Source organism: Tasmannia lanceolata, unplaced genomic scaffold (genome assembly GCF_043159265.1).
Source record: "Tasmannia lanceolata isolate RefF3 unplaced genomic scaffold, GAP_Taslan_0.1 ptg000016l, whole genome shotgun sequence".
Classification (NCBI taxonomy): domain Eukaryota; kingdom Viridiplantae; phylum Streptophyta; class Magnoliopsida; order Canellales; family Winteraceae; genus Tasmannia; species Tasmannia lanceolata.
Genome location: NW_027518693.1, coordinates 11,048,759 through 11,076,234, shown reverse-complemented (window position 1 = coordinate 11,076,234; position 27,476 = coordinate 11,048,759). Strand labels below are relative to the sequence as shown.

Here is a 27,476-nt window from a genome sequence, read left to right as displayed (position 1 = left end):
AGTTCACAATGATTCTGGTCCAAGACTACAGTCAAAGACTACAAGATCCAATTTGGATTATACTGAAGCAAATGAATGAAGTGCTGAAGACCCTACAGGTCGAAAATAGGGTTGGCCCAACATTTCATAACAATCTTTTGATATTGTTTACCATAATGTTGAAGTTAGAAGGCGAGTAAGACAATGAAGTGATGAACTATGCACAAATCATCTCATACAAAAGGTAGAGGTTAGCACATCTTTCATTTTCCTTCTGGCTCATTATCAACAAAAGTTAGAATTACAGTATAACAAACAGTGTCTGTATCATATTGCAATTAATAAGCACATTTCTGAAAAGGGATTGTCTAGGCAATTTCGCACAAAGTCATTTCGATGCCCCTCTTTTTCGAGAGAGAAGAGCCAGCTCATAGCTGAATTTGTAATATTCATTTAATTGATATGTGGTGGTGCTTCTCTCATGAAAAAGAGGGGCTGCAAAATTGCTTTTGCGAAATTTACTCCCTTTTGACAAACACAACTAATTTAAGAATCTAAGTAAAATTAGAAATCAGTCAAACTCGCACGTCAGAGAATTTGGCTTCCAAATCCTTGCACTCTTGGTAAAAAACATGCCTTCCAGGTACTATAGTGCTCTGAAAATAAGCAATTCTATGTAAGATTGTCACTAGGAATGTACGAGTAAATCGGTCAATATTATATATATGTGAAGAGAAAGTAAGATAAAAGGGACCTGTTTGCTAACTATTGCTCCAATCTGACTTCCTCGAGGACGACTATGGAAATATTTCTCGGATCCCTCCTCAAACTCTCTCAACAAGTCTGATGCAGGGCAAAGTTGCAGGAGCAGGGCAGCCAAGTGCAAAACTATAAAGGTGGCTGAATTCGGAATTTTGGGATCAATCTAGAGAGCTGTAGGATGCAAACACAACTGTGATAACAGGTTCTTGTGCAACGCTTGAGTCAGATCAAATGAGGATTTCCTAAGGTATGACACTTGCTAAAATAACTCAGCCAATAGCACATGGTTTTGGCAATTAATCAAACATGTTGTGCCAAACAAAAGCTATTACAAGAAGAATCCAGAAACATGTCCAAGTGAGGTTGTCCAGCAAGTATTAGAATAGGGAAATTCCCAGTAACAAATCAGAATTGCTCTGGTCTCTTACTCATTTAACAGATGTTAAGCATTTAGTAAACATCCAAATTCTAACTTAAGGGAAGATTGCAAACGAAATGCATTGGGAAACTAAGAGCACCCATTATTGACATTTTGTTCTCAACAATGACAGCAACATAGCATCTGAGCTTTAGAATATAATCTCATTTCCATATGAATGATGTCACATATTAAGGCTGTATACTAATTTCTGGCCTCTCTTGCAACTTTCCTTGGATTTTTACTGAAAATGCACTTAGGAGTTAGGAGTAGACGAATGGCATGATCTGCCTTTTCACATTGCTTGTCTCTTCAATTCCACATGGTAAGCAAAAACTGCTTCTTGCTTCAGACTTGACGCGTAATAGCAACAGGAGCTAAAAATATTTCAACTTTCAATTAAGTCCAGCTATACTAAGCTGCCACGCATGTTTCAGATGTAACGGAAGCCATGAGTTTGGTTTAGATTTCCAAGCCCAAAACTATGCGTGCATGTGATGAAACCGAGAACATCAAAGTCACACATTGTTAAAGTATAAAAGATATATAACACCTTTCTCCAACAGCTTAAGCTTTTGGAGAAGTTGGTAAGTTAACATGGTATCAGAGCCAAAGGTCTCGAGTTCAAACCTCCCGGATAGCAAAAATCCACATGTGATGGTCGGCCCAAAGTGGGACCACATGTGCCACGTGTTTGCCAAGTGGGCCACACATCCGGGGGAGTGTTAAAGTATAAAAGATATATAACGCCTTTCTCCAACAGCTTAAGCTTTTGGAGAAGTTGGTAAGTTAATACACATCTTTGCATGAAAATAAAGCTCTCATATATCTTTGTTCGGATGATCTGATCCTTTCCATGCTATTCTCCAAGAAAATGGCTTTGATTCTTGCATTGAACAAAAACAACTAAAACCAACAAGGGGATGCTGATTCGTACATTGATGTACGAATCAAACTACTTATTTTTATTCCCTTCAATGGATGAATTTTGCAAGGGAAAAGTTTCCCTCCAAAACAAACTTTGCTAGATCTCTCTGGCTACAAAACCAAAACTCAAATTCAATTTCAAAAGACTATCTCTAATGGAGGGAAAGTGGCAATTTATACCCCATTAAATTTGCAAAATGACCTAGCTACCCCTAGCAACTCAAAATGACTAAAAAACCAAGGTTAAATAGAAAAATAACCAAATTATCCCTACTTATGCAAAAGACCACTAACGACATGAAAACTAATGAAATAACCAAGCCACCCTACATCATTAGCACTAATGAAAACATGTAACACCTATCCTTGTAGAGACTACCAAGGGATGCTCCTACATCAGGTCCTTCTACTCTAACCTACAAACTATGATCATAAACAAAATAAAAAAGATTAAGTCTAGAATGATGTGTGATAGGTCAGGCTTTTTACAATCTTATCTAATTTCTTCTCCTCGCTATATGGCCATGTATGAATGAGTAGATTAGGATAGGATTCATCTATGAAAAAAGCAAAGTAGGATATGCTCACATGAAAATATTGTAGCAGGCCACCACATAATGGTGGATAACACAAAATATACGATACTGTGCTTTATAATAAATCTGTTCCTTAAACCTAATTTTAATTATTTTCATTTTTGTTCTCAATTTTACACAAAATAGAATTCTAAGACACATCCCACTGAAATTCAACGGAGATGATCAAAATAGATAGAGAAAAGCATCTTCCGGGCATCCATAACATCCTGCTAAGTATCAAATCACCCTCCCATCATGGGCAATAACAACATATCTAATATCTGAAGTGCCTGGATTTTTCCCTTAGAGCTACAATGAAAAAGTAACCTTGAAGATTGAATATAATGATTACGTCCCAAGTAGTCCACAATCAACTCAACTAAGCCTTTGTCCCAAACTAGTTGGGGTCGGCAAATGAATCCTTTAGAAAATTTTCATGATGAAGGTGAAAGAATCTACCCGGCTCAAATTGACTAAGTCTAATCCTGACATTAATTGGGTTCGTCTACATGGATCACTTTCTTCCATTCTCTCCTATCCAAGGTCATGTTCTCTGTTAAGTTCCTAGCCATCAAGTCTTTCCTCACTGTTTCTACCCAAGTTGTTTTCGGTCTGCCCCTACCTCTTTTTACTCCATCAACTTGGCACGATTCACTTCTTCTCACTGGAGCATCCAAAGGCCTACATTGGATGTGCCCAAACCATCTTAAGCAGTGCTCTCTCATCTTCTCCTCAATTGGTGCCACCCCCACCTTTTTACGGATGTCTTCACTTTTAATTCTATCTAAACTTGCATGGCCACACATCCATCTAAGCATTCACATCCCATAGAAGATAAGATGGGGCATATATGAATTTCCAAAGCCTAGCCCGCTCTGAGATGCGCTACTGATCAGCAAGTGTCAATCAATTCACCAATTCATATCCCAATAACTCAGCAATTCATATCCAAACATCGACCAAAGGAGTCTAAGAGTGGGAATGCGTGAAAAGTAACCAAAATAACACTAAAAAAACAACCAGGGAAATCTCCAGAGCAATCTGACTTAACCATAAACTAAGTTCTTCTATCTTTGCTCAACTTAGTTTATGAAAAATGTCCACCGTTATTGTTTCTTTGTCAAGAATACAGCTTTGATCAACAAACAAGAGTCAAAAGTCCCAAATTTAAGAACCATAGGAAGTATACACAAAAATTGGAGGTAATAAACCTGTTGGGAAAGTTGCCTTGTTTCCCAATGAGTGTGGTGGGAAGCACATAGTAAAGTGTTTTTTTTTTAGGTTTTTGTAAAACCTAGGATATAAATAGGCAAGAGAGAAACGATTTTCTCTTGGCGGGGAGGCTCCTTGTGTGGCGGCTGTAGAGAGAGAGAGAGAGAGAGAGAGAGAGAGAGAGGACTGCTTCTTGGGGTTTTCTCAGGTTTCTCTAGTGTACGGTCTTGGTTGAGAAGCAAAGGAAAAGGTTACGGTTAGTTGGTTTGGGTAAATCCATCGTAATCTAATTTTTTTCTGACAATGGAAGATTGTGTTCTTGCCTGTGGACGTACGCATCTTGTAAGAACCATGTAAAATCTTGGTGATCATCTTGTGGCTTGTTTTTATTCTCCTTTCCTGTTTATTCGTGTGCGATCGGATCGGAATTGCCCGGCAGATTTTCTCAACAGAGCGGTATCAGAGCTCAGGTTGGAGCAATCGTCGTTCGGCCGTAGTTTGAGTGATCATGGGTGTTGTAGTTGGATCACAGTTACATCACTCATTGGTAGCGGAAAGATTGTTTGAGAATCATGGGTGTTGTGGTTGGATTACAGTTACATCAATCATTGGTAGTAGAAAGACTGTTCGAGAAATTCTCGTTCAAGATGGAGCTCCGCAACGAGGGTAACCTGAGATGACAGAAAAATCAGTTTCTATCCAATTTAGCATTAACAAGTTTAACGGAAATGTTAGTTTGACCCTGTGGATAATGAGGGTGAAGGACATCCCTATCTGCGAGGACTCGGCTAAGGCGTTGAAGGAAAAGTATGGGAAGCCGGAGAAGATGCGGATACCAAGTATACCAGATTATATCGTCTGGTCAGGACACGGTGACTAGTGTTACTACAATCTCGATGGTTGATTGGAAACAAAGTGGCGTGCAGACATGTAGGGTATCCTTCACACTTAGTGCAAGGACGAGTTTCTAAGCTGTAGACAATGGTGAGGAGATGACAGGTCCTGCGATGGGGAGGGCAGATCGAAATCCCTCCCCAGGGATGATTGGATCAGTCAACGGGTTAGCTGCTACACATGTACAACGGCTGTGCTGATTGAACCAGGTGAAGTCAGAACCAGGATTTATCGAGGGTGTGTAGCTAGTAATTCAGAAGGCCAATGAAGGTCTGCGACGATAGCGAACCGGTGGCGACATCAACGGCATATCTTCAGGTGGCTGGGAAACAAGCCAATGTGGAGATTGTTGGGTAAGTTGCTTTGTCTCCCAATGCGTGTGGTGGGAAGCAAATAGGAAAGTATTTTGGTTAGGGTTTTGTAAAACCTAAGATATAAATCTTTAAGAGAAACAATTTTCTCTTGGCGGGAGGCTCTTTGTGTGGTGGTTGCAAAGAGGAGGCATGAGAGCGAGAAAGAGAGAAGGAAAGAGGAGAGAATAAGAGGAGAAAGGGTTCTTTCTTGGGTTACACTTGGGTTTTGTCATGAGTTCTTCTCGGGCTACTCATGTGTGTACGGTCTTGGTTGGGAAGCAAGGAAAAGGGTTGCAGGCTTGTGGGCTTTGTGTTAATCCATTGTTATCCTTGTACTTTTGCTTTCTCATGTAGTGAAGATCGTGTTCTCGCCGTCGGCGAAGTCTTCTCGGCCAAACCACATAAAATCTGTGTGTTCATCATCTTGTAGCTTGTGTTTATTTTTACTTCTCTATTTATTTATGCATGATCGGATCGGATTTATGCCACCTACGTGCCATTTCATAAACATTTATGCTACCTACATGCCATTTCATCATGACAAGAAGTCCCCAAATCATCAATATCACTTTCAAAAAAAAAAAAAAAAGATACGCCCAACATATCACATAATTAGAAAATAAAAACACACTTGCATAACAAAACAAAACCATAAAAACAATAATAATAATAATAATCCAAGGCAGCTAAATGCCTACCTCTTCTATCGATGTCACGACGCTCAATCCAATTCCTGCAAATGCATAAACTCAGGGATATCAAACTGAAGAACCCACAAATTGAAAGACACTTCGACAAAAAAAAAAAACACAGGAGAGTAATTTACAGAGACAAGAGAAGAAGGGTGTGTAAGGCTGCAGCGTTTGAAGGAGTGAGTTTGGATGCAAAACATGGAGATTTTTGACAAGGATTAGGAGCAATGGTGGAGTTACGCTCAAGCTAGAATATATATTATATGTTTGTGGCCGTCCATTATTTTTCAAAAAGTACTGTACGGAGCAGATCCAAACCGTCTATCTGATGGGCCACACTATAAATAGGCTGTGCCCAAAAAATCATTTCCATAGGATGATCCTAGCCCTCCGATCTAGATGTTTTCATAATAAAAGGCATTTAGCGGATGTTTTATGCTTGTATTTGCACGTATTTTTAAAAAATGCAGTGGAGCCTACATAGTAAATGATCTATCCGTTCTTAACCATCCGATGTGTTTAGGGATGCAACATTACAACCACATCTATAGATCGGATGGTTAAAGATTTTCTACGGAGATGATTTCTAGAGCACATCCTATTTAAGTAAGGACCAAACAAATGAATGGTTTGGATGTATCCATCCATGTGGGCCCAGTGTACTTTCTAAAAAAATACGTACAATTATGTGCCGACACAATACAATAATACCTCGCAACCTCCTCTTTGAAAAAACGAGTATAATCTCCCTCCCTCTCTCCCTCTCTCTCTCTCTAGGGTTTTTCTTTCTGAAAGGAGGGGTTTTCTTGTTCTCATGGCGAATATTTATGGATCCGGACGTTTGAGATCTAGGTATTTGAATTCTCCTGAGATGAAATTCTTGTTCTGATTGTTTGAATTTTGCTGAAAATCGAGGTTTATGTTTTGTGGCTTCAGAGAAGGTCTGAGCACAAGATCGGGCGCTGGTTCAGATGAAATCCAATTGCAGATCGATCCGATTCATGGGGATTTGGATGAAGAGATCACCGGTCTCCATCGAAAGATCAAGCAATTGAAAAACGTACGTGAGTTTTTCTAATTATTTGTTGTTCGTGTTTATAATTGTCTCATTCTCAAATTATATTTAATTATCCTCATATTCGTTCTAGAGAACATGAGAAATCATTCAGTTATTCGATACGTTGCGTTGCCGAGGTTTAGGTATTTGAATTTAGATGGGAGAATGTCTGTGATTGGTCCTAGAAATGTTCAGACTCAAAGAGTTTTATTTGATTACTAGTTACATAATGGTTTTGATTTCTCTGCTTCTTCTTAAAAATAGATTAGGCTACATTTTATTAGGATATTACTAATGCCATTTGCCCAATTAAGTATTGAATATTGAATTTTGGCATGGATATAATTAGGCTTCTCTAGATGTCGAACCCTTATCTTTTATTTTGCCAATGCCCATGATATATGAAGAGAAGAGTTATGATATTTTTTGGTGTTTGATTGGTTTATTGGCTTGATTGCGCACGTAGAGATCAGGATTGAAGTGCCCTGGGGAAACAGAAAGATAATCAGTAGAAAAAAAAATTAAAAAATTGTATAGAACTCTTTTGTGTTTGCTCATGTTTTACTTACCATCTCCTTATAACTTTTTTTGCCTAGAGCTCCTATTCCCACACTAAGTCACAAATATCGTTCTCAGGAATTTCTTGGCAAGGGAAAATCTTGGGATATATTAATTTTTTTGGGTTTATATCAGGAAAAACGCTTAAAATAAAATTATTTAAAAATACATAAAATATATAAATTAAGAAAATAAAAAATATCATAAAATTTTTGTCGAAATCTCATGATATTATCGCGATATTATCATGGTAAAGGAAATTGCACTGTATTTTTAAAATTCTTGGGATTATTTTGGGATTTTGTCATTTTATCAAAATGTCGCGATAAAATCACTATATTTTGAAAATGTCGGAGATATTTGTGACATAGTTCTCACAGCCCTCTATCGACGCCCTACCTAGGGAGGTCGGCTTCATCTAACAGCAAACTTCCAAGCCATCGAACATCGATCAAACCTTTCTTTGTTGAACAGCTCTAGTTACCATTGTTGTTTTTATGTAGTATGTAGTTATCTACTGTGATAACTTTTAGACCCTTGCTGTGGTTAAAGGGCTTGAAAACTTTCATAGATGTTGCTGGTGTAGGGACTCAATCCCAAGCCCGTGCATTAACCATCATTTCTGAGGTTTAAAGTTATCATTACAGATAGGGGTGCAACTTGGGTCGGGTTCAGCCCGATTTTAGCTGGGGTTGGCTTGGGAAAAATCTAACCCAGTTTAATTTTTGGTTTGGGTTAGGGTTGAGGCCTTAGGCAACCTGACCAGAACCCAACCCCATCCTCAAAGTTTTAGGTTTTTTTCTTTTTCTTTTTTGCCCCGGGCCAACCCAAACCCAACTTGACCCAACCAGACTAAACCTGACCTGATTTGGAAAAAAAAGGTTAGACAGATCGAGTTAGGGTTGAGAGATTTAATAGGCGGTTAGGTTAGGGTTGACCGTCCTTGATCCAAGGCTGTTGGCCTCAACCCGCCATTAGTTACAGAGCTAGTTTCCAATGATAACTGATCTTGTCATTTATTCTTTTGTTAATGTTTGAGTATGACGAAGTGCCAGGAGGGCGGCAGTTGGGAGAAGATTTGGTTTGTTATCTTCTGATAGACCTGCTATGATTAATGCCACAACAATTTTTTTATGTATTACTAATCTTGGGACTTGACTGCAAGTTAGTGTACATAAAATGCTACTCATTTCCACTCGTGCTGAAATAGATCTGATACTGATTCCTATATCGAAAAAGTGTCTGCTCCTATTTTATTTCTTGCCCATCTTCTTTCATATCTATTGGAGGACCATTCCATTATTTGGTCCAATCAGAAATGATTCTATCATTGAAGTAAAGAGAGAAATATTCGAAGTTTCTTTTTTGTTTTTTGGTTCGACCTGTGAAAAGATAGACTCTGGAATTTTAGATTCATCCGAAGGAAATATAACTCTAACAAAGAAGACAATAACATTTTTGCTTCTCACTTCGGGCAATTAGCAATAATCTTTCTGTGGACTTCCGGAAATCTGTTTCATGTAGCTTGGCAAGGAAATTTTGAGTCATGGGTTTTTATGGTTCATCAATTAATTAATTATAAAGGAAATTTGTAAGAGATGTGAAGTTTTTCGGTCATTTAGCCTCTCTCTCTTTCTGATGCTTTGTTATTGAGTGCATTTCTTTTGTGAGCATTTACAGATACTATCATTCTTATCTCTAGATGGGTTCATTTTCTTGTCCATCTTGTTCTCTGAGTTCTTATTTACATACGGAACTGCAGGTGGCTCAAGAGATAGAGTCAGAGTCAAAGTTTCAGAATGACTTCATATCTCAATTGGTAAAGTTTATTATAATCTACATTTCTACTGATTACTTAATTTTTTTGTTGTTTGATGGAAACAATTTATCACTGAGTTCTGTATCTTCAAGTTATTGGTTGATAATACTAACTGTTAGGAAATATTAACCTTTTATATGGGACGGGATCGTCATTTCATGCTTTATTGTTTTAGTTGCAATAATGTACAGTAGAATATGTTATGAATATCATGTTGATCACTAGATTCAGTGGTTCCTACTGACTAGGGTCCATCGCAAAAGGCATTTCGTGGCTGGTCTGCCGCATTTCAGACCAGCCACCTCGTGAATGGAGACAAAGGCTCTTGTCTCCATTCACAAGGTGGCTGGTCTGACATGCGACAGACCAGCCGCGAAATGCCTTATGCGATGGACGCTATATATATATATATATATATATATATATATATATATATATATATATATATATTCTCTGTATAGATGTATATAGACAGAGAGAATATGTGGTACTGCACCTTGTACTTACACTTTTCTAATTAGCTTTTAAAGGTTTTTACGATTCCCAAAGAGTGCTCAATAACCAAATCAAAAAGTATAAACTAAAGAGTAGAGTGCCACTATTGGAACAAGGGAGTGGGAATGCCATTTCCCTCTATGTATCCTCTTCATTTTTATGTCTTTATTCAAATTGTAAGGGCCACTGTGGATAGATTGGAGAAGCTTCAATAGGATTTCTTTGGGAAGGGAAGGATTAAAATAATAGGACAAAACATGAGTAGACAAGTAGAGTCTAGAGCTTTTTTATTTCCTTGCCCCGTAAGTTGGTGAATTTTTTGTCTTCTTTTTTCTCCTTTTTGCTCTGTATTTTTGGTCTTTTTTGTATGTTTTCTTGGGGTGTACTTTCTCAGTCACCTTTTATTAATGAAATCTGTGACCGTTCAAAAAAAAAAAAGGACAAAACATCTACTTCATCCATTCAATGCCATTCAAAAGAAGAAAAGAAGAAAAAATCATCTCATTCATTAGACAGAAGTTTTGAAGTCAGAAAAGGCATGATGCAGTTTTTTTTAATGATGCTATTATTAAAACAAAAGGGATAAGACACCAATACCGAGAGGGGCAAACAAAGCAGCGAAAAACAAAACAATGGGAGAAAGAGGGAAGAGAAAGAAAACAGATAAGGTAGAAATGCATCATGGAGCGAGATAATCGAATAACTCCAACCCCATTCTCCCAACTCCGGAACAAGTGTGGGGGGTTCGCCTCGCTATTAGTAGAACGAAAAACATGTTGAAATATTGTGTCGTGATCCTCATCCTTGTCCAAAATTTTCTCAATAGTATCAGCGAGCCTTCACGGGTAAGTCACACCATCTCAATCTCAACGATTCACATTAGCAAAATATTAACAAAATCCTCTTCAACAATCAACGAATCAAGACTAGTCCCATGACATGCCCAGTCACACTAAGCAAGGCTGACACCTCAACTTCATTAGAGTCGGTAACACCAATTGGTCCCGATTAGGCCCTGTTAAAGTATAAAAGATTAAATAACGCCATCTCCAACAGCTTAAGCTTTTGGAGCAGTCGGTCGTTTCACATGGTATCAGAGCCAAAGGCCCCGAGTTCAAACCTCTTGGATAACAAAAATCCACATACAATGGCCAAACCCAAAAGAGGGGGCCACAGGTGCCACGTGTAGGCCAAACCCAAAAGAGGGGCCACTAGTGAGGGGGAGTGGAAGTATAAAAGATTAAATAACGCCATCTCCAACAGCTTAAGCTTTTGGAGCAGTTGGTTGTTTCACATGCCCAAACCAAATAGGCCCAAAAGCTCCCCCACAACCCACCCATTCTGAGTAAATGCTCTCTTTCTCTGTTAGCAACTCTTAACCGAACTCCGATCTTGAAACATTCAAAAATCATGTTAATGTCATTCCAGATAGTGATGACTTGGTGTCCAAACTTCAATCTTGAAAGATCCAAAGATCATGTTAATGCCATTCCAAATAGTGATGACCTGGTGTCCGAACTCCAATCTTGAAAGATCCAAAAATCTTGTTAATGTCATTCCAGATAGTGATGACCTGGTGTCCGAACTCCTATCTTGAAAGATCCAAAAATCATGTTAATGTCATTCCAGATAGTGATGACCTGATGTCTGAATTTATCAAGTGAATATCAACCATCAAAGCACTACCCATACATTACATCAATTATGAGATGCCATAAATGATCCCTATCTTCCCAAATCTCAAAATCCACTTTTCTCGGATATCGCTATTCAGTGAGTGCAATCTTCAGATACACTGCCTGCCCTCTTAGCAAACCTCAGTCCAGTTAACCAAGAAATATTTCGTGCAACCCATAAAAAAAGTAATATTTCCTTCAATCCTCCTTGTCATTCCACAAGAAGTTCCTTTGCAGAAGTTCAATCCAATTAAAGCACATCAACAAGATAACAAAATAAGGACAAAGTATGGAGACATATTGGAGGGAATGACTTTCACAAGAGTAAGCCTGCCACCCAGGTGGAGAAGACCCATTTTCCAAGGGGACAGCTTCCTTTCAACATACTCAGTTACCCAGTCCCACATGCCTTTAGACAGTCTCCCAAAACACAAAGGCAGTCCCAAATAGGAATTAGCTAAATCGCCATGACTACACCCAAAGTAGGTTAGCTAACAGACCATCCTCCCTGTCATTCAAACTAACACCCATAACTACAGACTTGGCAAAGTTGATCCTTTGGACCGTAGGCACTCCTTAATTCATTAAACAGGTTTCTGATTGGCTGTTGATAGCTTTTTGGGGACTGTAACAGCATTCAACAGCTAATTAGAAAAGTGTAAAATAAAGGTTTTTATTATTGAAACCAGGGAATGTGAATATCAGTTCCCTATATATAATCTTATATACCTCATTTCACATCAATGGAAATTTAGCTCTCTTGCATTTTACATGTTATTGGAGCATGGCTTGCTTTGAAGAAACCCCCTAAAAGACTAACAATAAAAGATTGAGGATCATTGAAGAATTGAATATTCTTCTCACTGTAATTTTGTAGACCCTTAGGGCCTTAGGTAAGAATAGCTTGTCATTCGAATCATTCAAAAATACAAAAAGATTGTCGTTCATACTAAAACTATTATCCCCCATGTAAATCCATTTCTATTCCTGCATAGTCCTTTTATTTTTCCTATTCTTCCCAGTCTAGATCTGGAGTTCCTGTAACCTATGATCTATTTTCTTCATGGGGTCAGATAAATTTTCTTTTGACAAGCGATTTGCAACATATGCTGAGGTGGGTTTAGATAGCTGTTCCTGTTCAAATTTGTACTTGTCCCTGTGCAGATTCTGAACTGCGTATGCACATATTTCTGTCCCTGCTTGTATCTGAGGTATTATTTGGGGGACTTTATTGTGTGAGTTCTCTCTCTTTTGCCGTGCAAGTTAGGGGTGCAACTTGGGTCGGTTGAGGCCAACCCGAGGAAGCATTTACCCAACCCGAACCCAACCCAACCCGAGGAACGCTTTTTTCCAACCCGAACCCTACCCAACCCGACTTTTTAAGCTTTACTAAAATTAAAAATGATAAAAAAAATGCCGGGTTTCACTCGGGTCGGGTTGCCCAAGCCCCCGACCCGAATTGAACCCGACTATTTTTCGGGTTGAACCCGACGGGTTCGGGTTAAACCTGACCCGAGTTGCACCCCTAGTGCAAGTTCAGGTCTCTGTCAATGCTCCTTTAAAAAGATTATCTGCTATCTAAATCCAGTTCCTGCTTCAAATGTTGATCTAGATTCAGATCCAGCTTGAAATCCCGATCTCGATCCATATGCAGATCCAAATCTTATTTAGAGCCTTATCCACTCGTTGACTTGAAAAAAATCTAGAACCTGTCTTCCCAAGTTCCTCCTTAGTATAAAGTTTATGTTCTTACACAGAATGGTGGATCTTCCACGGCTTGTGAATACAAAACACATCATTAGTATGTAGGACTAGATATCGTTCACAAGGTTATAAACATCCATCTACTGTTCCTCAATTCTTTTGCTTTTTCACAAGTTATTTGTCTCTTCTTTTCTTTCTTTTTTTTTGATGGCATAGGGTATCCCCAGCCCATTTTAGGGCAGGACTAATCCCTAAGGATGCACGCAATCACCCGTAAACCACGTGCATCAGGTAGCTTCGAGAGGACTCGAACTCGCGTCTATGGGGAGCTAACCCACGACGCTAGTATCTAGGATGCCTTTGCTATGAACTAATAGAAGCATTCACCTGCTTATTTTGACAACTCCTGTACTTTTCTTTAGGATGGCATTTTACACACCCTAAGTCTATCATAACTAACGAATTCTTTTGTTCATGAGAAAACTCATAACTATTGAACTTGATAGTTCCAACTTCTTTCCATGGAAAGGGTAAGTTTGTAGTTGGTCTCGAATCAAGATATGATGGACCAGACCATCTATCCTGCTTTTCTTCAGATATTCCCCAAACAGATAACAATGCTTCCATGTATGTTTATTGGTCTAAGGTAACCGATTTATTTTATTGTTGCTTGGATCATCTGAACACTAACCTCAGGCTACAAGGATTTATGGTTTTTATTACAATTGCCTATCGCAAACATATGGGAGTGTCCATGCTATGGGAGTGTGCGCACCCACGCGCACTATGGGAGTGTACACACGCACGCTCACGCGCATGGGAGTGTCTACTCGCAAGAGGAGCAATTTTGCAGCTCCTCTTTTTAAGGAGTGTCATCTCATATGTATATGAATAACAATTCAGCTGAGGTGGCTTGTCACTCTTGAAAAAGAGGGACCGTGAAATGGATTTGTGGGAAATTGCCTACGCTATTTAATATCTGTGTGTGTGTGAATAGTATTTTAGTTTTTGTAGTCTATCTTTTATGCATTGTTTTGTCTTTTTAGTATATATTATATTTCTTCTGTATTTTTTTTAATCAAAGGGCCTTATTGCAACTGTAAATAAGCCGGGTGTATATATGAGATGTCTCATCAAATCCTAATGAGATAAAAGATTTCAAAATATCGCAAACCTCCTTTTTTTTTCTTTTCTATTGCAATTTTTCAATTATTATATGATGATTTCTTACATGTCCATAGATAGAAACAGATAGACTAGGTTAGTTATCTTTGTAGCATTGGAAGATGTGATCACTTTTTTCGGCTTTGCTGTTTTGGTTATACAGCAAATGACAATGATCAAAGCTCAAGCAGGGGTGAAGAACAACATGAGAAGGTTGAACAAGAACATCATCCAGCAGGGCTCAAACCATGTCTTTCATGTGATCCTCTTTGCACTCTTTTGTTTCTTTGTAGTTTATTTCTGGTCTAAATTTTCTAGAAGATGAAGACAGAGCTGTGCAAGCTTGAAACGGCCGCTGGTTTGAGAATCCAAGCGCCTTTCAATCTTCAATACGTTGTTTTTAAACAGGTTCCATTGTAAAACCTTCCCAAGCTGAACTGGTTTTATTTGTTCTAAATAGGCTGCAAATAGAACTGCTTATTTTGACCTAATGTATCTAAACATTGATATAGCAATACAAAATGGAGATTTGGTGTCGCAGTTCAATTCAACCTCACTTTCTGTGGCTACTGATCAGGTAAAATAGTTAAGCGGTATTGATCACAACCGTCCGTATAAGACCGAACAGTTGGGACTGTTTGGTTTGCGGATGCCGAAAACGGGAATGGGATAGATTATTGATTCCTGCTCATCCGTTGTTTGATTGTCTGATCTTGTTGTGGGTCCACATTGAATCTGTTGTAAAATGGTGTTCTTTACTAAGATAGGCTGCATGAAAGACCCTTTTGCCTAACCCCTAGTGCATAACAACCTTGAAATAAAGAAATAAGGGAGATCTTTCCGAGTGGATTGAAAAATTTAGACTAAGACCATCGCTTAGTTCAATTGACTTGCATGTAAAAGCTACTCTAAGAACTGATTTCATCACTTTAATAGCCATCAAAGTCAACAAAATTTGCTAGTTTCAGAGTCTAAATTCTTCAACCCTCGCTCTATTCCTATGAAGGCAAGTACTAAACCACCCAAGTTTACAATATGGTTACAATCAAATACAAAACCATACACAGGAAGATTATGCATCGAAATGATGCAAATATAATAAAGAAAATTACCCACATCGGCATCCACTTGGTTGGATTGAATTCGAGGAGGCTTCCTCCACCTTTCTCTTCTTCACCCTATTTAGGACATCCATTGTCCAGTCCATCAAGAAGGTCTCATTGTGGCCAATCTTTCCATCCTTGTAAAAGACGAAACACTGTAGATCTTGTTTTGCATATGGGCATTCCTCTCCTTCGACATCCCTCCACGTCCCCTCGTAAATCATCCCTGACCAGCTCGCCAGCCACTGGTAAACATATTGCCCTTCTCCGGCCAGCTCCAACCATCCCTTAGGGAAGAACTGCATCAAACTACTATTTCTATCCATGAAGATCATGTTTGTCATCTGGGCCCCATGCGCAGTTGCTAGGATGTCGGTAGAGCTCATCAACTTCACCTGAATCAAGCACCACAACCATTAGATATTGATCAGACAATTGTCAACTGTTGCAACTAACACCTACTGTAATGTTGGGTCCCATCAAGATCATATTAATCATTTTTCATAGGGTAGGACTAGGGGAGAGAATATGTTCACATGTGGCTACTGAGATGTTTCAATTCGCCATGTTCTCTTGCCCGCCCATGGATTCAGCAGCAGTTTGAAAGGTTGACCTATCCGGGAATCTACATATCTATGCTTATTTTCAACTCCCCAGTGCATTGAGTTTGACATTAAAATCTTGATTGGTTTTCATTGTAATGTCCTTTTTCAATACCTTTGAATTTTTGTGAGAATTATAAATAATATATGAGAAATTGATCAATCATTCGTCTAATTCAGTTTAATTCAGGGAATTCACATTTAATTCGAAAATTTTGAGATTCTTTGAATTATTGGGGATTTTTTTAAGTTTAAAACGGGTCATTAAAAACTCATAATTTTTCCTAGAATTTTTAAATTATTTTGAGAATTTTGTAACTATAGAGAATCTTCAAATTAAAGATCAAACGACTTTGCATTCTACTTCACAAACAGATCAATTTCACTAAACAAATGAAATTATATTCCCACCCCTTTTGTAATTGCCTTTTTTCTGAAAAATACTTTAATTTTTAGAAAAAGAAAAATAAAAGGAGGTGGAAATACTGCCTTGTTTAGGAAAAGACAAAGCAGAGGGGGAAGAAATATCATTTCCACATCAAGGAAACATGAAGAATAATTAGGAGTGAATCAAAACAAACCACATTAATCTTAGCTATTGGTCCATTCCAACATTTGATATGTTGCCAAGTCATGGGCCCCATAGCCAAGATCGAATCACAGCATTGCCAGTCGTGGGCCCGCAGCCATTACTGTAATCTCAACCCTAGAAAACAAGAACGCCATCCAATTAAATTCCAAATTAAGAGTTGGCTTAACCCACCTGATCACAGAAGGTCAGATTATCCGTGTGGGCCACCGTAAGCCTGCATCCGTCCACCTTCCGGCACACCGCTTCAAAGATCCCAACCACCGCTGACTCGTTCTTAAACGCCCTTGCCCCGCGCCTCAGTAACAAAGTCAACCCAATCTCCTTAACCGGTGCACCCCGGCTCACATTACAAAACACCCTAGCCTTGCATCTCAACATCTCTAACTCCTCCTCCCTGTTCACCTCCTCAGTGTCATGCCTAAACACAAGTGCCTTCTCAAAACAAATGGGCCCACCACCATCCCCTTCAAGCCCTTCAAGGTGGAGCCCGCCAAACGTCACCTCCATTACCTTTCGAACCCATGGCCCCACACTTAGCCTGAGCTCCCCCCAGTGATATAAAACCCACCGGTCCGGCGCGACACACCCCTTCTTTATGTACCATCTGACAAACGGCAACAAAGTAGTCAGCCCATGCCATAGATTGTTGTAGTCATAGTATGTGTCTGAAACATAAGTAAGGCCTCGCCGGAGAGTTGCATTATGTGGGAGGCTCTCCGGCCATGCGAGTGCGTACATGTTCGATCCACCGTCTTTGATGTTGCGTCCCATGAGACATAAGAGTCTTCCCTTCGATGCCTCCGAAGGGAAGTAGAGATATTTAAATTTCTCATCATCGGTTATGTCTTTGAGCGAGCTCATGAACCATGTATGTCCTTCAGTGGCGGTCTTGGCGAATCGGAGGTCCTTCAGAGGAAGGAACATAACCGAGTCCCGTAGCTTGGAGACCATGGATTTGAGTTCTGGCGAGCAATCGAAGTTTAGGCTGGTGTTGAGGACTTTGTCTCTCCATTGATGGAAGAACGCCCATGAAGGAGAAGAAGAAGAAGAAAAGGGAGATGGAGCTTTCAATGTTTGGATTTGGATGAGAAAAAAAATGATGGAGAGACTGATCAAACTGAGGCATATGGAGAGCTTTGTGCAGTAGCAAGAGGAAACTAAGGGAGACCTGTGTTTGGAAGGAGCTTTGAGTGTGCTTTCTACTTCTAATACTTTGCTCATGACTGAAAGAGAGTAAAACTTCTTAGATCTTTCTGAAAATTGAAGATTGAAGCGGAAGAAAAGTTGGGTCAATGTAACATCTCAAGCTTATCAAGTTTTTCTTACTGAGCTCTTGAAAATGGTTATTCTATGGTGAATGAATGAATGGAATCACATGTCATCGTTTTCTTTTTCTAATATTGACAGTGCCAATGAAATTGTAGTCAATGTAACAGCTTCCCCACTGCTGAATTTTAAAAGAGAGACGCAATTTTTTGTTGTCACCATACGTATCTCGAGAAGCTTGAGATGAATGCAAGTGGGTGCAATCAGTGACTTTCGGAAGAGGAAAAGGAATAAACAAAAATCAAGGGAAGATCCATAAAAAGAGGTTCCTTAGTCCAACCTCCTGGGATTTCAAAAGAGAAAAAAAAAAGGTGCTACGATGTCTACATAAACTCACATGCTTTTGGTATTTAGCACCGTTGATCTAGACGCCCACCCCCAGGCCATACTGGCATACTACCTCTGAACCTAATTGCAAAATCAACCCTCTTGAGTGTGAAACCCACTTACATTTTGGGTACAATTGTGTGTGAACTGCAATTCAGAAGAAATTTTTAGGTCTATTTTGAGTGTGCACTCAAATTGGATTTGGGGGTCTCCTGAACCTAATTGCAAAATCAACCCTCTTAAGTGTGCAATCGACTCTACATTTTGGGTGCGTGTGCAATCAATAAGGGTCTCAGGAATTACTCCAAAAGGATTACACATTTCTCAACATCAGCAAGAACAAAAGTTTCCACATTCCATAAACACGGTATGAAAATCCATGGCCTTAACATCACTAAAACACACACCAACTCCCAACATCTATTTACAAGAGATTTGAACTCCACTTTGCACACCCTTTTACTAGGTTAAACTAGTATTACGAATCGCAGCCCATTTCAGGCTTTCGAAAAAAAAGAACCCGAGTCAATCATCTCTTTCTCCAAGTCAATTTGTTGTCGTGTTATTGCGTTGTCTTGTTGCGTAATTCTTTCAGAGAGGGTAGTTCTTGTGTCAGGTGTCACACATCAAACTCAAAATGCTGTACAGAGGTTAGCCTTCAAGTTAGAGGAACACTCTTGTTGGATTGGTCTGGCGGGCCCACAAAGCCTACTCCGCTTGGGTTCAGATATTCTCACACGCGAGATAGCTGCCGCCAATGCATCAACGAAACCACACTCCTGCTCTTCAGAATTCCGACTCGAGCTTTCCAAAGTGCTGTTGGCTACAGTGACTTGGCAGGAAAGTTCTCCATGGTTTCTAACTCTAGTCTTGATAGTTAGTGTCGTTAACGTGCGTTCTGTGTAGAATACAATCCACGGATGACCTACAAAGCATTCAACAAAGAAAGTTATGACTTTAAGTTCTTAAAAGCACAAACTGAATGAACTGGGGAGGAGGATGTAATGCGTACTTAGTACTTCGTCTGGGGTTATTCGTATTGAAACATCCCTTGTCAGCATTTTTCCAATTAGATCCCGAGCGGGTTCAGATATTGACTCCCATATCCCCGTGTGGAAATCAAGCTTCACGGTTTTTATTGCCTCGAACACAGCTTCGAGAGAGTCACCTTGAAAGGGGAGGACCCCAGCCAACAGTGCATGAAGAAGCACACCGGCACTCCAGATATCTACTTTCGCTGAATATTGCCCCACAAGGACTTCTGGGGCAACGTAGGCTGGACTCCCAGCCACACCAGATAATCTCTGACCTGAGAAACAGTATGGAGTCCTTAATAAGAAAATAATAATGACATGCAATATAATCGACCTATATGAGAGAAGAGTACCAACTCTTTTAAGGCCCTGTTTGTGTTGGATTTTGAGAACCGATTGTGAGCCCAAAAATCAAACTTAAACGTTTCGATATGTATTTGAAAAACCAGGGAGATTGTTTATGCATGGAGCAGTGTCAAAAAAAAAAAACCCACATGTCTTGATCAGATGGTGTAATTTGTTCTCTTCACAATAAAACATTGACACCTTAGTTTAACAGTAACAAACCTTTCTATGAAGGAGGAACCAAAAGCAGTTAGAGCAAAGAAAATAAATAGGGTTGTTATTACAGAAAAGCTTCTATAGCTTCTAAAATTTTGTAATTTGGGACACTAGAGTAGTTATAATTTCGGAAGTTACGATTCCTGGAAAGTATTTTGTTAAAGATCTGATCAGATTCAATTAATGGGTAGGGGAAGGGTAGAGTCAACAAGGTCATGGTAAAGGACGAAATCCACAGCTGTGGATCTTCTAATAGAAACTCAGGGACATACCCTGCCCCCCTGTGGACTTTGAGGGAGTCTTTGTATTATAGGTGATCTTTGCCCACTGATGTGCTATGTCACAAATATCTCCGATATTTTCAAAATATCGTGTTTTTAAAACAATAAATTACCGAAATAATCCCGAGATTTTAAAAATATAGCAATATTTCCATTTTTACATAAAATATCGAGATAATATCACGATATTATCCCGATATTTTTACAATATTTTTATTTTAAATTTTTTCATAAATTTTATATATTTATATGTTTTGTAAATAATTTTATTTTTATCATTTTTTCCCAATATAAACCTGAAAAAAAATTAAAAAAATTAATATATCATGAGGTTTTCCCTTGCCGAGAAATTCCCGAGAACGATATTTGTGGCATAGCTGATGTGAACTTGTAATCCTTTCCTTCTTTTAATATAAGTTACCTTTCATCATAAAAAAAAAAGAGCTATGAATTAGGGCTGCTCTCCCAAGCCTAATCTTCAATCACAAGAGTGTCGAGTCCAAGATAATCATCCACTATGGGGAACAGATTCCTACACTGGCTAAGAAGAATGGGAATTGAAAGACAAATGGAACCTAACCACACAGGTCCTCTAATTATATCTTCTGAATCGTCCACACTAACAATCCATCCTTCTCATCTAAAGGAAGATTTTAGTAAATAACCAATATAACACTAGGGCTAAGGATTGAGTTGGTAATTTTAACCGTAAGAAATGAAAGCTAGAGTCTAATATTTATGTAATTTCCAGTCATGTGCCCCAGCTAACCACCCTCCTACATCAATAGACATTCTTTCCTAATGCCTGACCCTGTATCACCACCTCCTTCGGCAAACATTTTTTCCATGCTACGAAGATTCATCTTCTGTTCTTTAGAAAATACTCACCCAACACCCAACCACAACCCCACACTCCACAAAAAAGAATAAAGAGGCTGTATTTCCAATCATCGAAAAAGAGTCCTCGGAAGAGACATCATAAAAATAAAAACATTAGTGTGATTGAAGTTGACTTGGGTAGTTCACCAAAAAGTGAAGAGTCCTCATTCCAAGACTCCAACATGCTCACCATCTCGAAAACCAAACCTTGGTCGCAAAGAGGCCATATGAAGATGAGGGGAAAAGCAGACGTAACATATTGAACAGCTCATGCTCCTGAAGTGTCAACTAAAAATATAAAATCAATTGAAAAGCAAAGGCACGGCAGATGAGAAGCCATTGGACCTTGGGCCTTAGGAGATCCTGAATGAAAATCAGTGAAAAAAACTGATCAACCACCTCACAGTAGGAAAAAAAACCCACCTCATAGTAGAGTTAAGCTAAGCTCCCCAACCATGAGTAAAAGGGATGAGAAGGAATCATTCTGGCTCAGGCCTTTAGAGAATGAAGATGGGAAAGAAAACACACACGATCAGCCATTAACCACAACAGCAGGTAGGACAGACAAGAAACGATTTGAAATAAAAATTGACCAATCATTGCCAAACTTAAAAAACTTGGTAATAACCAAAACAGCAGGTAGGACGGACAAGAAAAATTTTGTAATAAAAATTGGCCAATTATTGCCAATTTAGAAAGGTTTGGGCAATCAGAAGTTTGCCAATATTTAACTCCAGTACATTCTCTTAAAGACAGCTTTTCTAGCATCTCACTGCCCTGGAAAAAACCAGATCAAGACAGCCAACCACCTCCTCGTGATTGGACTCATCGTCTACATACACTCGTGTCGGGGCCGGTGTATGCCATGCTGTGTGAGTTAGCAGAGCTTTACTTGTTGATGATTATTAATTAATCAATCTAGTTACTTTTTACTCTCTTATTTTTTTGAAAGGCAAAAATACTCATTAAAAAGGAAAAGACCGAGATGGTCCTTACAAATACACAGAAAAAGATGGAGAAAATACAGCCCAACAATACATAAACAACCCCATCTCAGACTAAAGGAAGGCGAAGTCAGGGCAGGAGGAAATCGAACAACTCGAAACCCTCTTTAATGACTGCATCCCTAGCTAGCTTATCGGCTACACAATTAACGGACCTCCTCACATGTCGAAAACAAATCCACGAGCCTCCCACTTTGTCCTAGATCTCATCAAAGAAAAAAGCAAATCTCCACGGGAAAGCATGGATCCACGTAAATACGAAACATAAAGTCATGGCTATCACAAATAGTGTGACACATGAATGCCTCACGAACTAATGGCTTAGTCATAGGATCAGCTAATTAATCAATATAGTTACTAAACATGCATCCACATAAACACAAAATATAAATTCATGGCTATCAGAAATAGCAAAAATAGCCATCATGTATCACATGTAGCGCAGTCCTATCCATCTAGCGTGACACACAAATGTCTCACGAACTAATGTCATGGTCATATGATCAGCTAACAAATCTCCAGTGGGAATGTAACTAATTTCAAACTCTCTGTCACCTATAGCCTGATGCACATAGTCGTACTTCCTCTTGATATGTTTTGACTTCTAATGAAATAGCAAAGCGAGGTAAAATATGTATGGTGGAAAAAGAATCATAGCACCCAAAGCAGAATGCATGATGGCAAAGAATGCCTATATATGTACCAAAAAGTTCACAAATCGGAACATAACACAACAGTAGTGTTATAGCAAGAGTCAATTTGTGAATGGAAGCTCTTATTGTCCATTGAATTGCACCATGATATGCTTCTTTGATATAATCTATAAGCTACAAGAAAAGATATCATTTCTGGTAATCCACAATGCGAGAGAAAATATGTATGGGGGAAAAAGAATCGTAACACCCAAAGCAGAATGCATGTTCATTTAGACGATGCGATTTGCAGCACCAGTTGACAAGAAATTTAAAATAAGAAAAGAAAAAATTCATGAAATTATTTCAATTGGCAGAGTATCATTACCATCTGAAACCCGCACGGCTAAGCCAAAGTCCGCAAGCTTCACCTTGCCTGTCATAGTAAGAAGGATGTTTTCAGGCTTTATGTCACGATGAACAACCCCCATATCATGGCAATACTTGATAACTAAAATCAGTTCCTTGAGTAAATTAGCAGCCCGGTGCTCTGAATACCGCCCTTCCTTGATCATCTCATCAAGCAACCGTCCCCCAGAGCACAACTCCATCACTAGATGGAAACATTCAGAATCTTCATACACCGCCTGTAGAGTCACCACGCCGGGATGACCAGAAAGGTGCTGCATTATCTCCACCTCCCGATGAGGCGTCTCCTCCCCCATTTTCGACAAGGTCTTGCACGCAAACTCAGCACAACTGGCCTTACTCTGACACTTCCGGACCGACCCAAATTTCCCCTGCCCTATTTCTTTGCCTAGAATGTATTCTTGCTCAAGCTTCTTTTTCCTACCAATTTGAGTGGCGGCTTCAATGCACCCTAACTTCCTCTTGAGACCTCTACCAGGGGCATCAGAGGACGAAATGCCGCAAGGTGGGGCAGTTACAATGCCAGTGAGTCTACTCTTGGCAGACGCAATTGTTTCCCCCTGCTTGAGTTCCTTGCATTTCTTCCTCTGCCTCGAACAATCCTCCAACGATAAGTGTGACCCGATAATCGACGAGGAGCATTTACGACCCGAAGGTAAAATCTTCTCGAGATCAGATCGCACTAGACTTTCACTCCCTTTCCTCTTCCTCCTCAATGACTCCATAACACAATCTCAACTCCAATTACCCAAAACAACAATACAATCCTCACATCAGAGAAACCCTAAAATACTCCCCTTTCATCACTCAAACCCTAAATTATATTCACAATTGCATAATCTTCAAATTTTCAAGACTAATAACCAAAATATTTCCAAGAAGAAAAACAAACGATCGATTAGCTTCTTCCTAATTCAGTCTCGAATCTTCTCCCACTGCAACAAAAACCCTAAAATACCCCCTTTTCGTCTCCGAATCCCCAATTTACATTCGCAATTGGATGATCTTAAAAATTTCAAGACTAATAACCAAAATATTTCCAAGAAGAAAAACAATCAGCCAATTAGCTTCTTCCTAATTAAGAAAAAAAACGCCCTTTAGACAAATTCATACAACCATTCAATCCTGCAACTCAAGAAACGAGATCTCCATCAGCGATCTAACACAATCCAAACAAGAAAAAGAGGAAATTGAACAGAAAGTTTCACGAGGGAAAAGAAATTAGAGACCTTTCAAAAGAAGCCTCTTGTTTTTCTTCTTGCGACCCATCTGCACAATCGATTCACAGAGTCCGCGCATAGATCTGCAAATCCGAGCCGTGAAAGGATACAAGAAGAAAATCGAAGGTTATAGAAGAAGAAAAGCAATAAAGAATAAAACCCTAAAACTGGCGTACAGGAAAAAAAAAAAAAACCCTAAAAGAGCGTGAAAGGAGAAAGAAAGTCGGTGAAAGCGTTCGGTTGAGAGGAGAAGGAAAGGAAAACAGAAGAAAACCATGGAATCTGAGAGAGGGATTTTACCTTCATTAGGAGGGTTTGTGATGATGATTGCAGAAAAGAAAAGGAAAGTTGGATCGACGCATAGAGAGATTAGAAAAGCAGAGAGAGAGAGGGGCCCACAACTTTCTTTTTCACGCACCCTCTCTGGTTCCTAATTTCAGGGCCCCAACTTTCCTTTTCACGCACCCTCTTTGGTTCCTATTTTCCCAATTTGTGTTGCGTTGGACTAAAGACAAAGCTTACGTCGATAGGTAGACCCCCCCCTCCGTAGATTGAACATTTTCTTCTTCTAGAGAGAGGTCACCTCATTGCATTACGTAGAAGATATTTGGTAGTTTAGCACTTTAGCCGATCTAGGCATGCAGCAACTTGAAGGCTAAAGATTTGTTGATCTGCACCGTCCAATTTTAGGGAGTTCCTTTTTTTTTTTTGGGAACTGTACATTCAAACCTTTTCTTCCGGGGCAACCCCTCCAGTGTATTTTTGCACTACCCTTTTTACGCTACAAGAAGGGGTGTTACTCGGTTCGGTTCGGGTCCAACCCAACCCCAACCTCACCTGAGCCTCAGGTTGAGAATGGCCAATCCTAACCAACTTGCCTCTAAATCATTCAACCTTAACTAGGAGTGCAACTTGGGTCGGATTGACGCCAATCCGAAACTCTAACCCGTCAACCCCAACCCGACCCGATCCGACTTGACTCTCAACCCAATGAAGGCTAACCCGACCCGACTCAAACCAAACCCGAACTCGACCCGATTTCCCAATTCGGGTCGGGTTGACCCGGTTATGGTGATATCTTTTCCCTTTGGGTAAAAAACAAAACAGAAAAATTGTAAAAAGATATTTTCTTTTAAAATTTCGGGTCTTTAATGCGGGTCGGGTTAACCCAATACCTCAACCATAACCAGATTTTTACCCGAGTTGCACCCCTAACCCTAACCCAACCTGTCTAGCTTGTTTCTTTTTTCCAAATCAGGTGGTTGGATTTAGGATAACCTATGGCCCAAAAAAAAAAAAAAAAACCACGATAAAATTAGAGGGTGAGGTCGGGTTCATGTGGGGTTACCCAAGGCCTCAACACTAACCCAACCTGGAATAAGATCGGGTTGTCTTTTCCCAACCCAACCTGCGGAAATGCCAACCCAACTCAAGCTAGATCGGGTTGAATCCATCGGGTTCGGGTTGCGCCCGACCCAAGTTGCATCTCTAGCCACTAAGTGTGTGGCCTAGGGAAGAAAAGGGGGGTAAATATATCATTTCATTTTTATTTTTTTTGCATTTAAATATGGAAGCTGATAAATTTAAATATATATTTTTTTTTGTTGTGACAATAGTATAGAACTTTCTAAATATGTTGTAGGGATTTTCTAGGCAATTTCGTGGAAAGCCATTCAGTGGGCAACCTTTGCAGGTGAGAGTAACAACACAGGCACACTTTTTTGCAAATTTTGTCTAAGTCATATAATTCATCTAAGGTGGCCGGGAAATGGCTGTCCACCAAATTGCCTAGGAAATCCCAATGTTGTATAACTTAAGTTATCACCCCTCAAACGGCAAAGGCAAGCAACAGCACACAAAATCTAAATTATGTCATTAGACTTCTCATTCTCCTCTAACTTTCTTGAACAAAAGGAGGAAAAATAAAGAGTTTCTCTCTCAATCTCTTTACAACTATCACATCATCTTTCCGCTAAACCCCAGCTTACCCATAAAAAAAATAAGATCATCATTTACTACTCTTTATAATATTATATATTTATTTATTGTTTTTTACACTATACTCACATTATTCAATCCATATTTTAAAAGCCGTACGCTCATATGTTCCCTGTGATCTGCATCTAAGAGCATTCAGTGTGCTTTCACCATGGAGATAGAAAGCCTAGTTAGAGTAGATCAGATATCACCTTTGAATTGATTAGGTTTTAGATGAGGTGAGTAGCTAGATTAGGCGAGTAGTTTGGATTAGGATTATCTTTTCCTTATCACATTTTTATCTCTCGCCATGATTATCTCTGATTGCTTTATATGAGCATTGTTGGAGAATCTGTGTTGGAAGTTGGCGGAGATGGTGTGAAAAAAGAGAAGGGAAGAGATGATTCAAGGCGCGATGTCGCTTTCCTTAAAACAGTATTCGCCCCCACCAGTAAGTACGCAAGGGGTACCACGAATTTGCCTCCAAGATACAATGAAGCCCGGTGTAGCCTACACCAAAATGGTTGTTGACACTCCGCACTAGGCGGAAAGAAACCCAAGAACCACCTTTGGAAGGAACAAGTATTTGAGATACAAGTTACTACGTTTCTATATAAAACAATATGCTTGAATGAATATTGTAAACAATTGTTTATAAAAGCTTTTCAAGAGTGTAATTGCTTAGGAATTTTGTGAACCAGAGTCCCCACTTGTGAATTTCGTATTCTATAATGAATGGGAAAATTCTGCACTATTTATAGAGTAATTGGCTACCTTTTCTGTTTGATTTGCATTCCTACAGGGCATCTCTTTAGAGCAGGTTTGATTTTGGCCGTTAGATCGCGCTCATCCGCGATTCTACGATCTAGATCAATCCTGAAGTGACCCTTGGCTTGAGTAAAACCTCCCTCCAACCCCGTAAGCGCTAGATCAATCATCCACGGTGTGGATCACACCCTTTGGGCTCTTGATCGTTGCGAGGATGGGACGCGATCCAACAAGTTGCCACACTAGTTGTTGGAACACATTGGGCCTGCTGGGCTGATCGTACGGCTCGAACTCAAAGCCCAATCCAACCGAATCATTCGGTCTATCCACTTGACCGGTCCAATTCAATCTAGATCCAACAATCCAGATCTAATATGAAAAAAATAGTGCTCCAATTACTCATTGCGATGATAAAATCATGCGAAGTCCTAAAAAAGCGTCAATAAAGCGCCA

The 27,476-nt window shown here is 39.4% G+C and overlaps 3 protein-coding genes and 1 long non-coding RNA gene across 4 annotated transcripts; 1 reads left to right on the top strand and 3 right to left on the bottom strand.

Moving 5' to 3' along the window:
- Window positions 1-224: 224 nt before the first annotated feature.
- On the bottom strand, window positions 225-6,046 carry LOC143849153 (uncharacterized). Its single transcript, XR_013235577.1, has 4 exons — window positions 5,950-6,046; window positions 5,822-5,856; window positions 734-912; window positions 225-635 (listed from the first exon to the last, which is right to left on the bottom strand). It is a non-coding gene; the product is annotated as an uncharacterized LOC143849153 (long non-coding RNA).
- A 485-nt stretch (window positions 6,047-6,531) lies between these two features.
- LOC143848416 (bet1-like protein At4g14600) lies at window positions 6,532-14,834 on the top strand. Its single transcript, XM_077357360.1, has 4 exons — window positions 6,532-6,667; window positions 6,752-6,875; window positions 9,193-9,249; window positions 14,452-14,834. Exons 1-4 carry the CDS (start codon window positions 6,630-6,632, stop codon window positions 14,611-14,613), a joined length of 381 nt encoding a protein of 126 aa, XP_077213475.1. The 5' UTR covers window positions 6,532-6,629; the 3' UTR covers window positions 14,614-14,834.
- Window positions 14,835-15,192: 358 nt separating this feature from the next.
- LOC143848047 (uncharacterized) lies at window positions 15,193-18,420 on the bottom strand. The gene is made up of 2 exons (XM_077356828.1): window positions 16,757-18,420; window positions 15,193-15,786 (listed from the first exon to the last, which is right to left on the bottom strand). The coding sequence occupies exons 1-2, from the start codon at window positions 17,804-17,806 to the stop codon at window positions 15,397-15,399; spliced, it is 1,440 nt and encodes a 479-aa protein (XP_077212943.1). The 5' UTR covers window positions 17,807-18,420; the 3' UTR covers window positions 15,193-15,396.
- Window positions 18,421-18,568: 148 nt separating this feature from the next.
- Window positions 18,569-24,660, bottom strand: LOC143848048 (serine/threonine-protein kinase PEPKR2-like). Its single transcript, XM_077356829.1, has 5 exons — window positions 24,579-24,660; window positions 24,288-24,361; window positions 23,018-24,183; window positions 19,251-19,547; window positions 18,569-19,163 (listed from the first exon to the last, which is right to left on the bottom strand). The coding sequence occupies exons 3-5, from the start codon at window positions 23,781-23,783 to the stop codon at window positions 18,871-18,873; spliced, it is 1,356 nt and encodes a 451-aa protein (XP_077212944.1). The 5' UTR covers window positions 23,784-24,183; window positions 24,288-24,361; window positions 24,579-24,660; the 3' UTR covers window positions 18,569-18,870.
- Window positions 24,661-27,476: the final 2,816 nt, after the last annotated feature.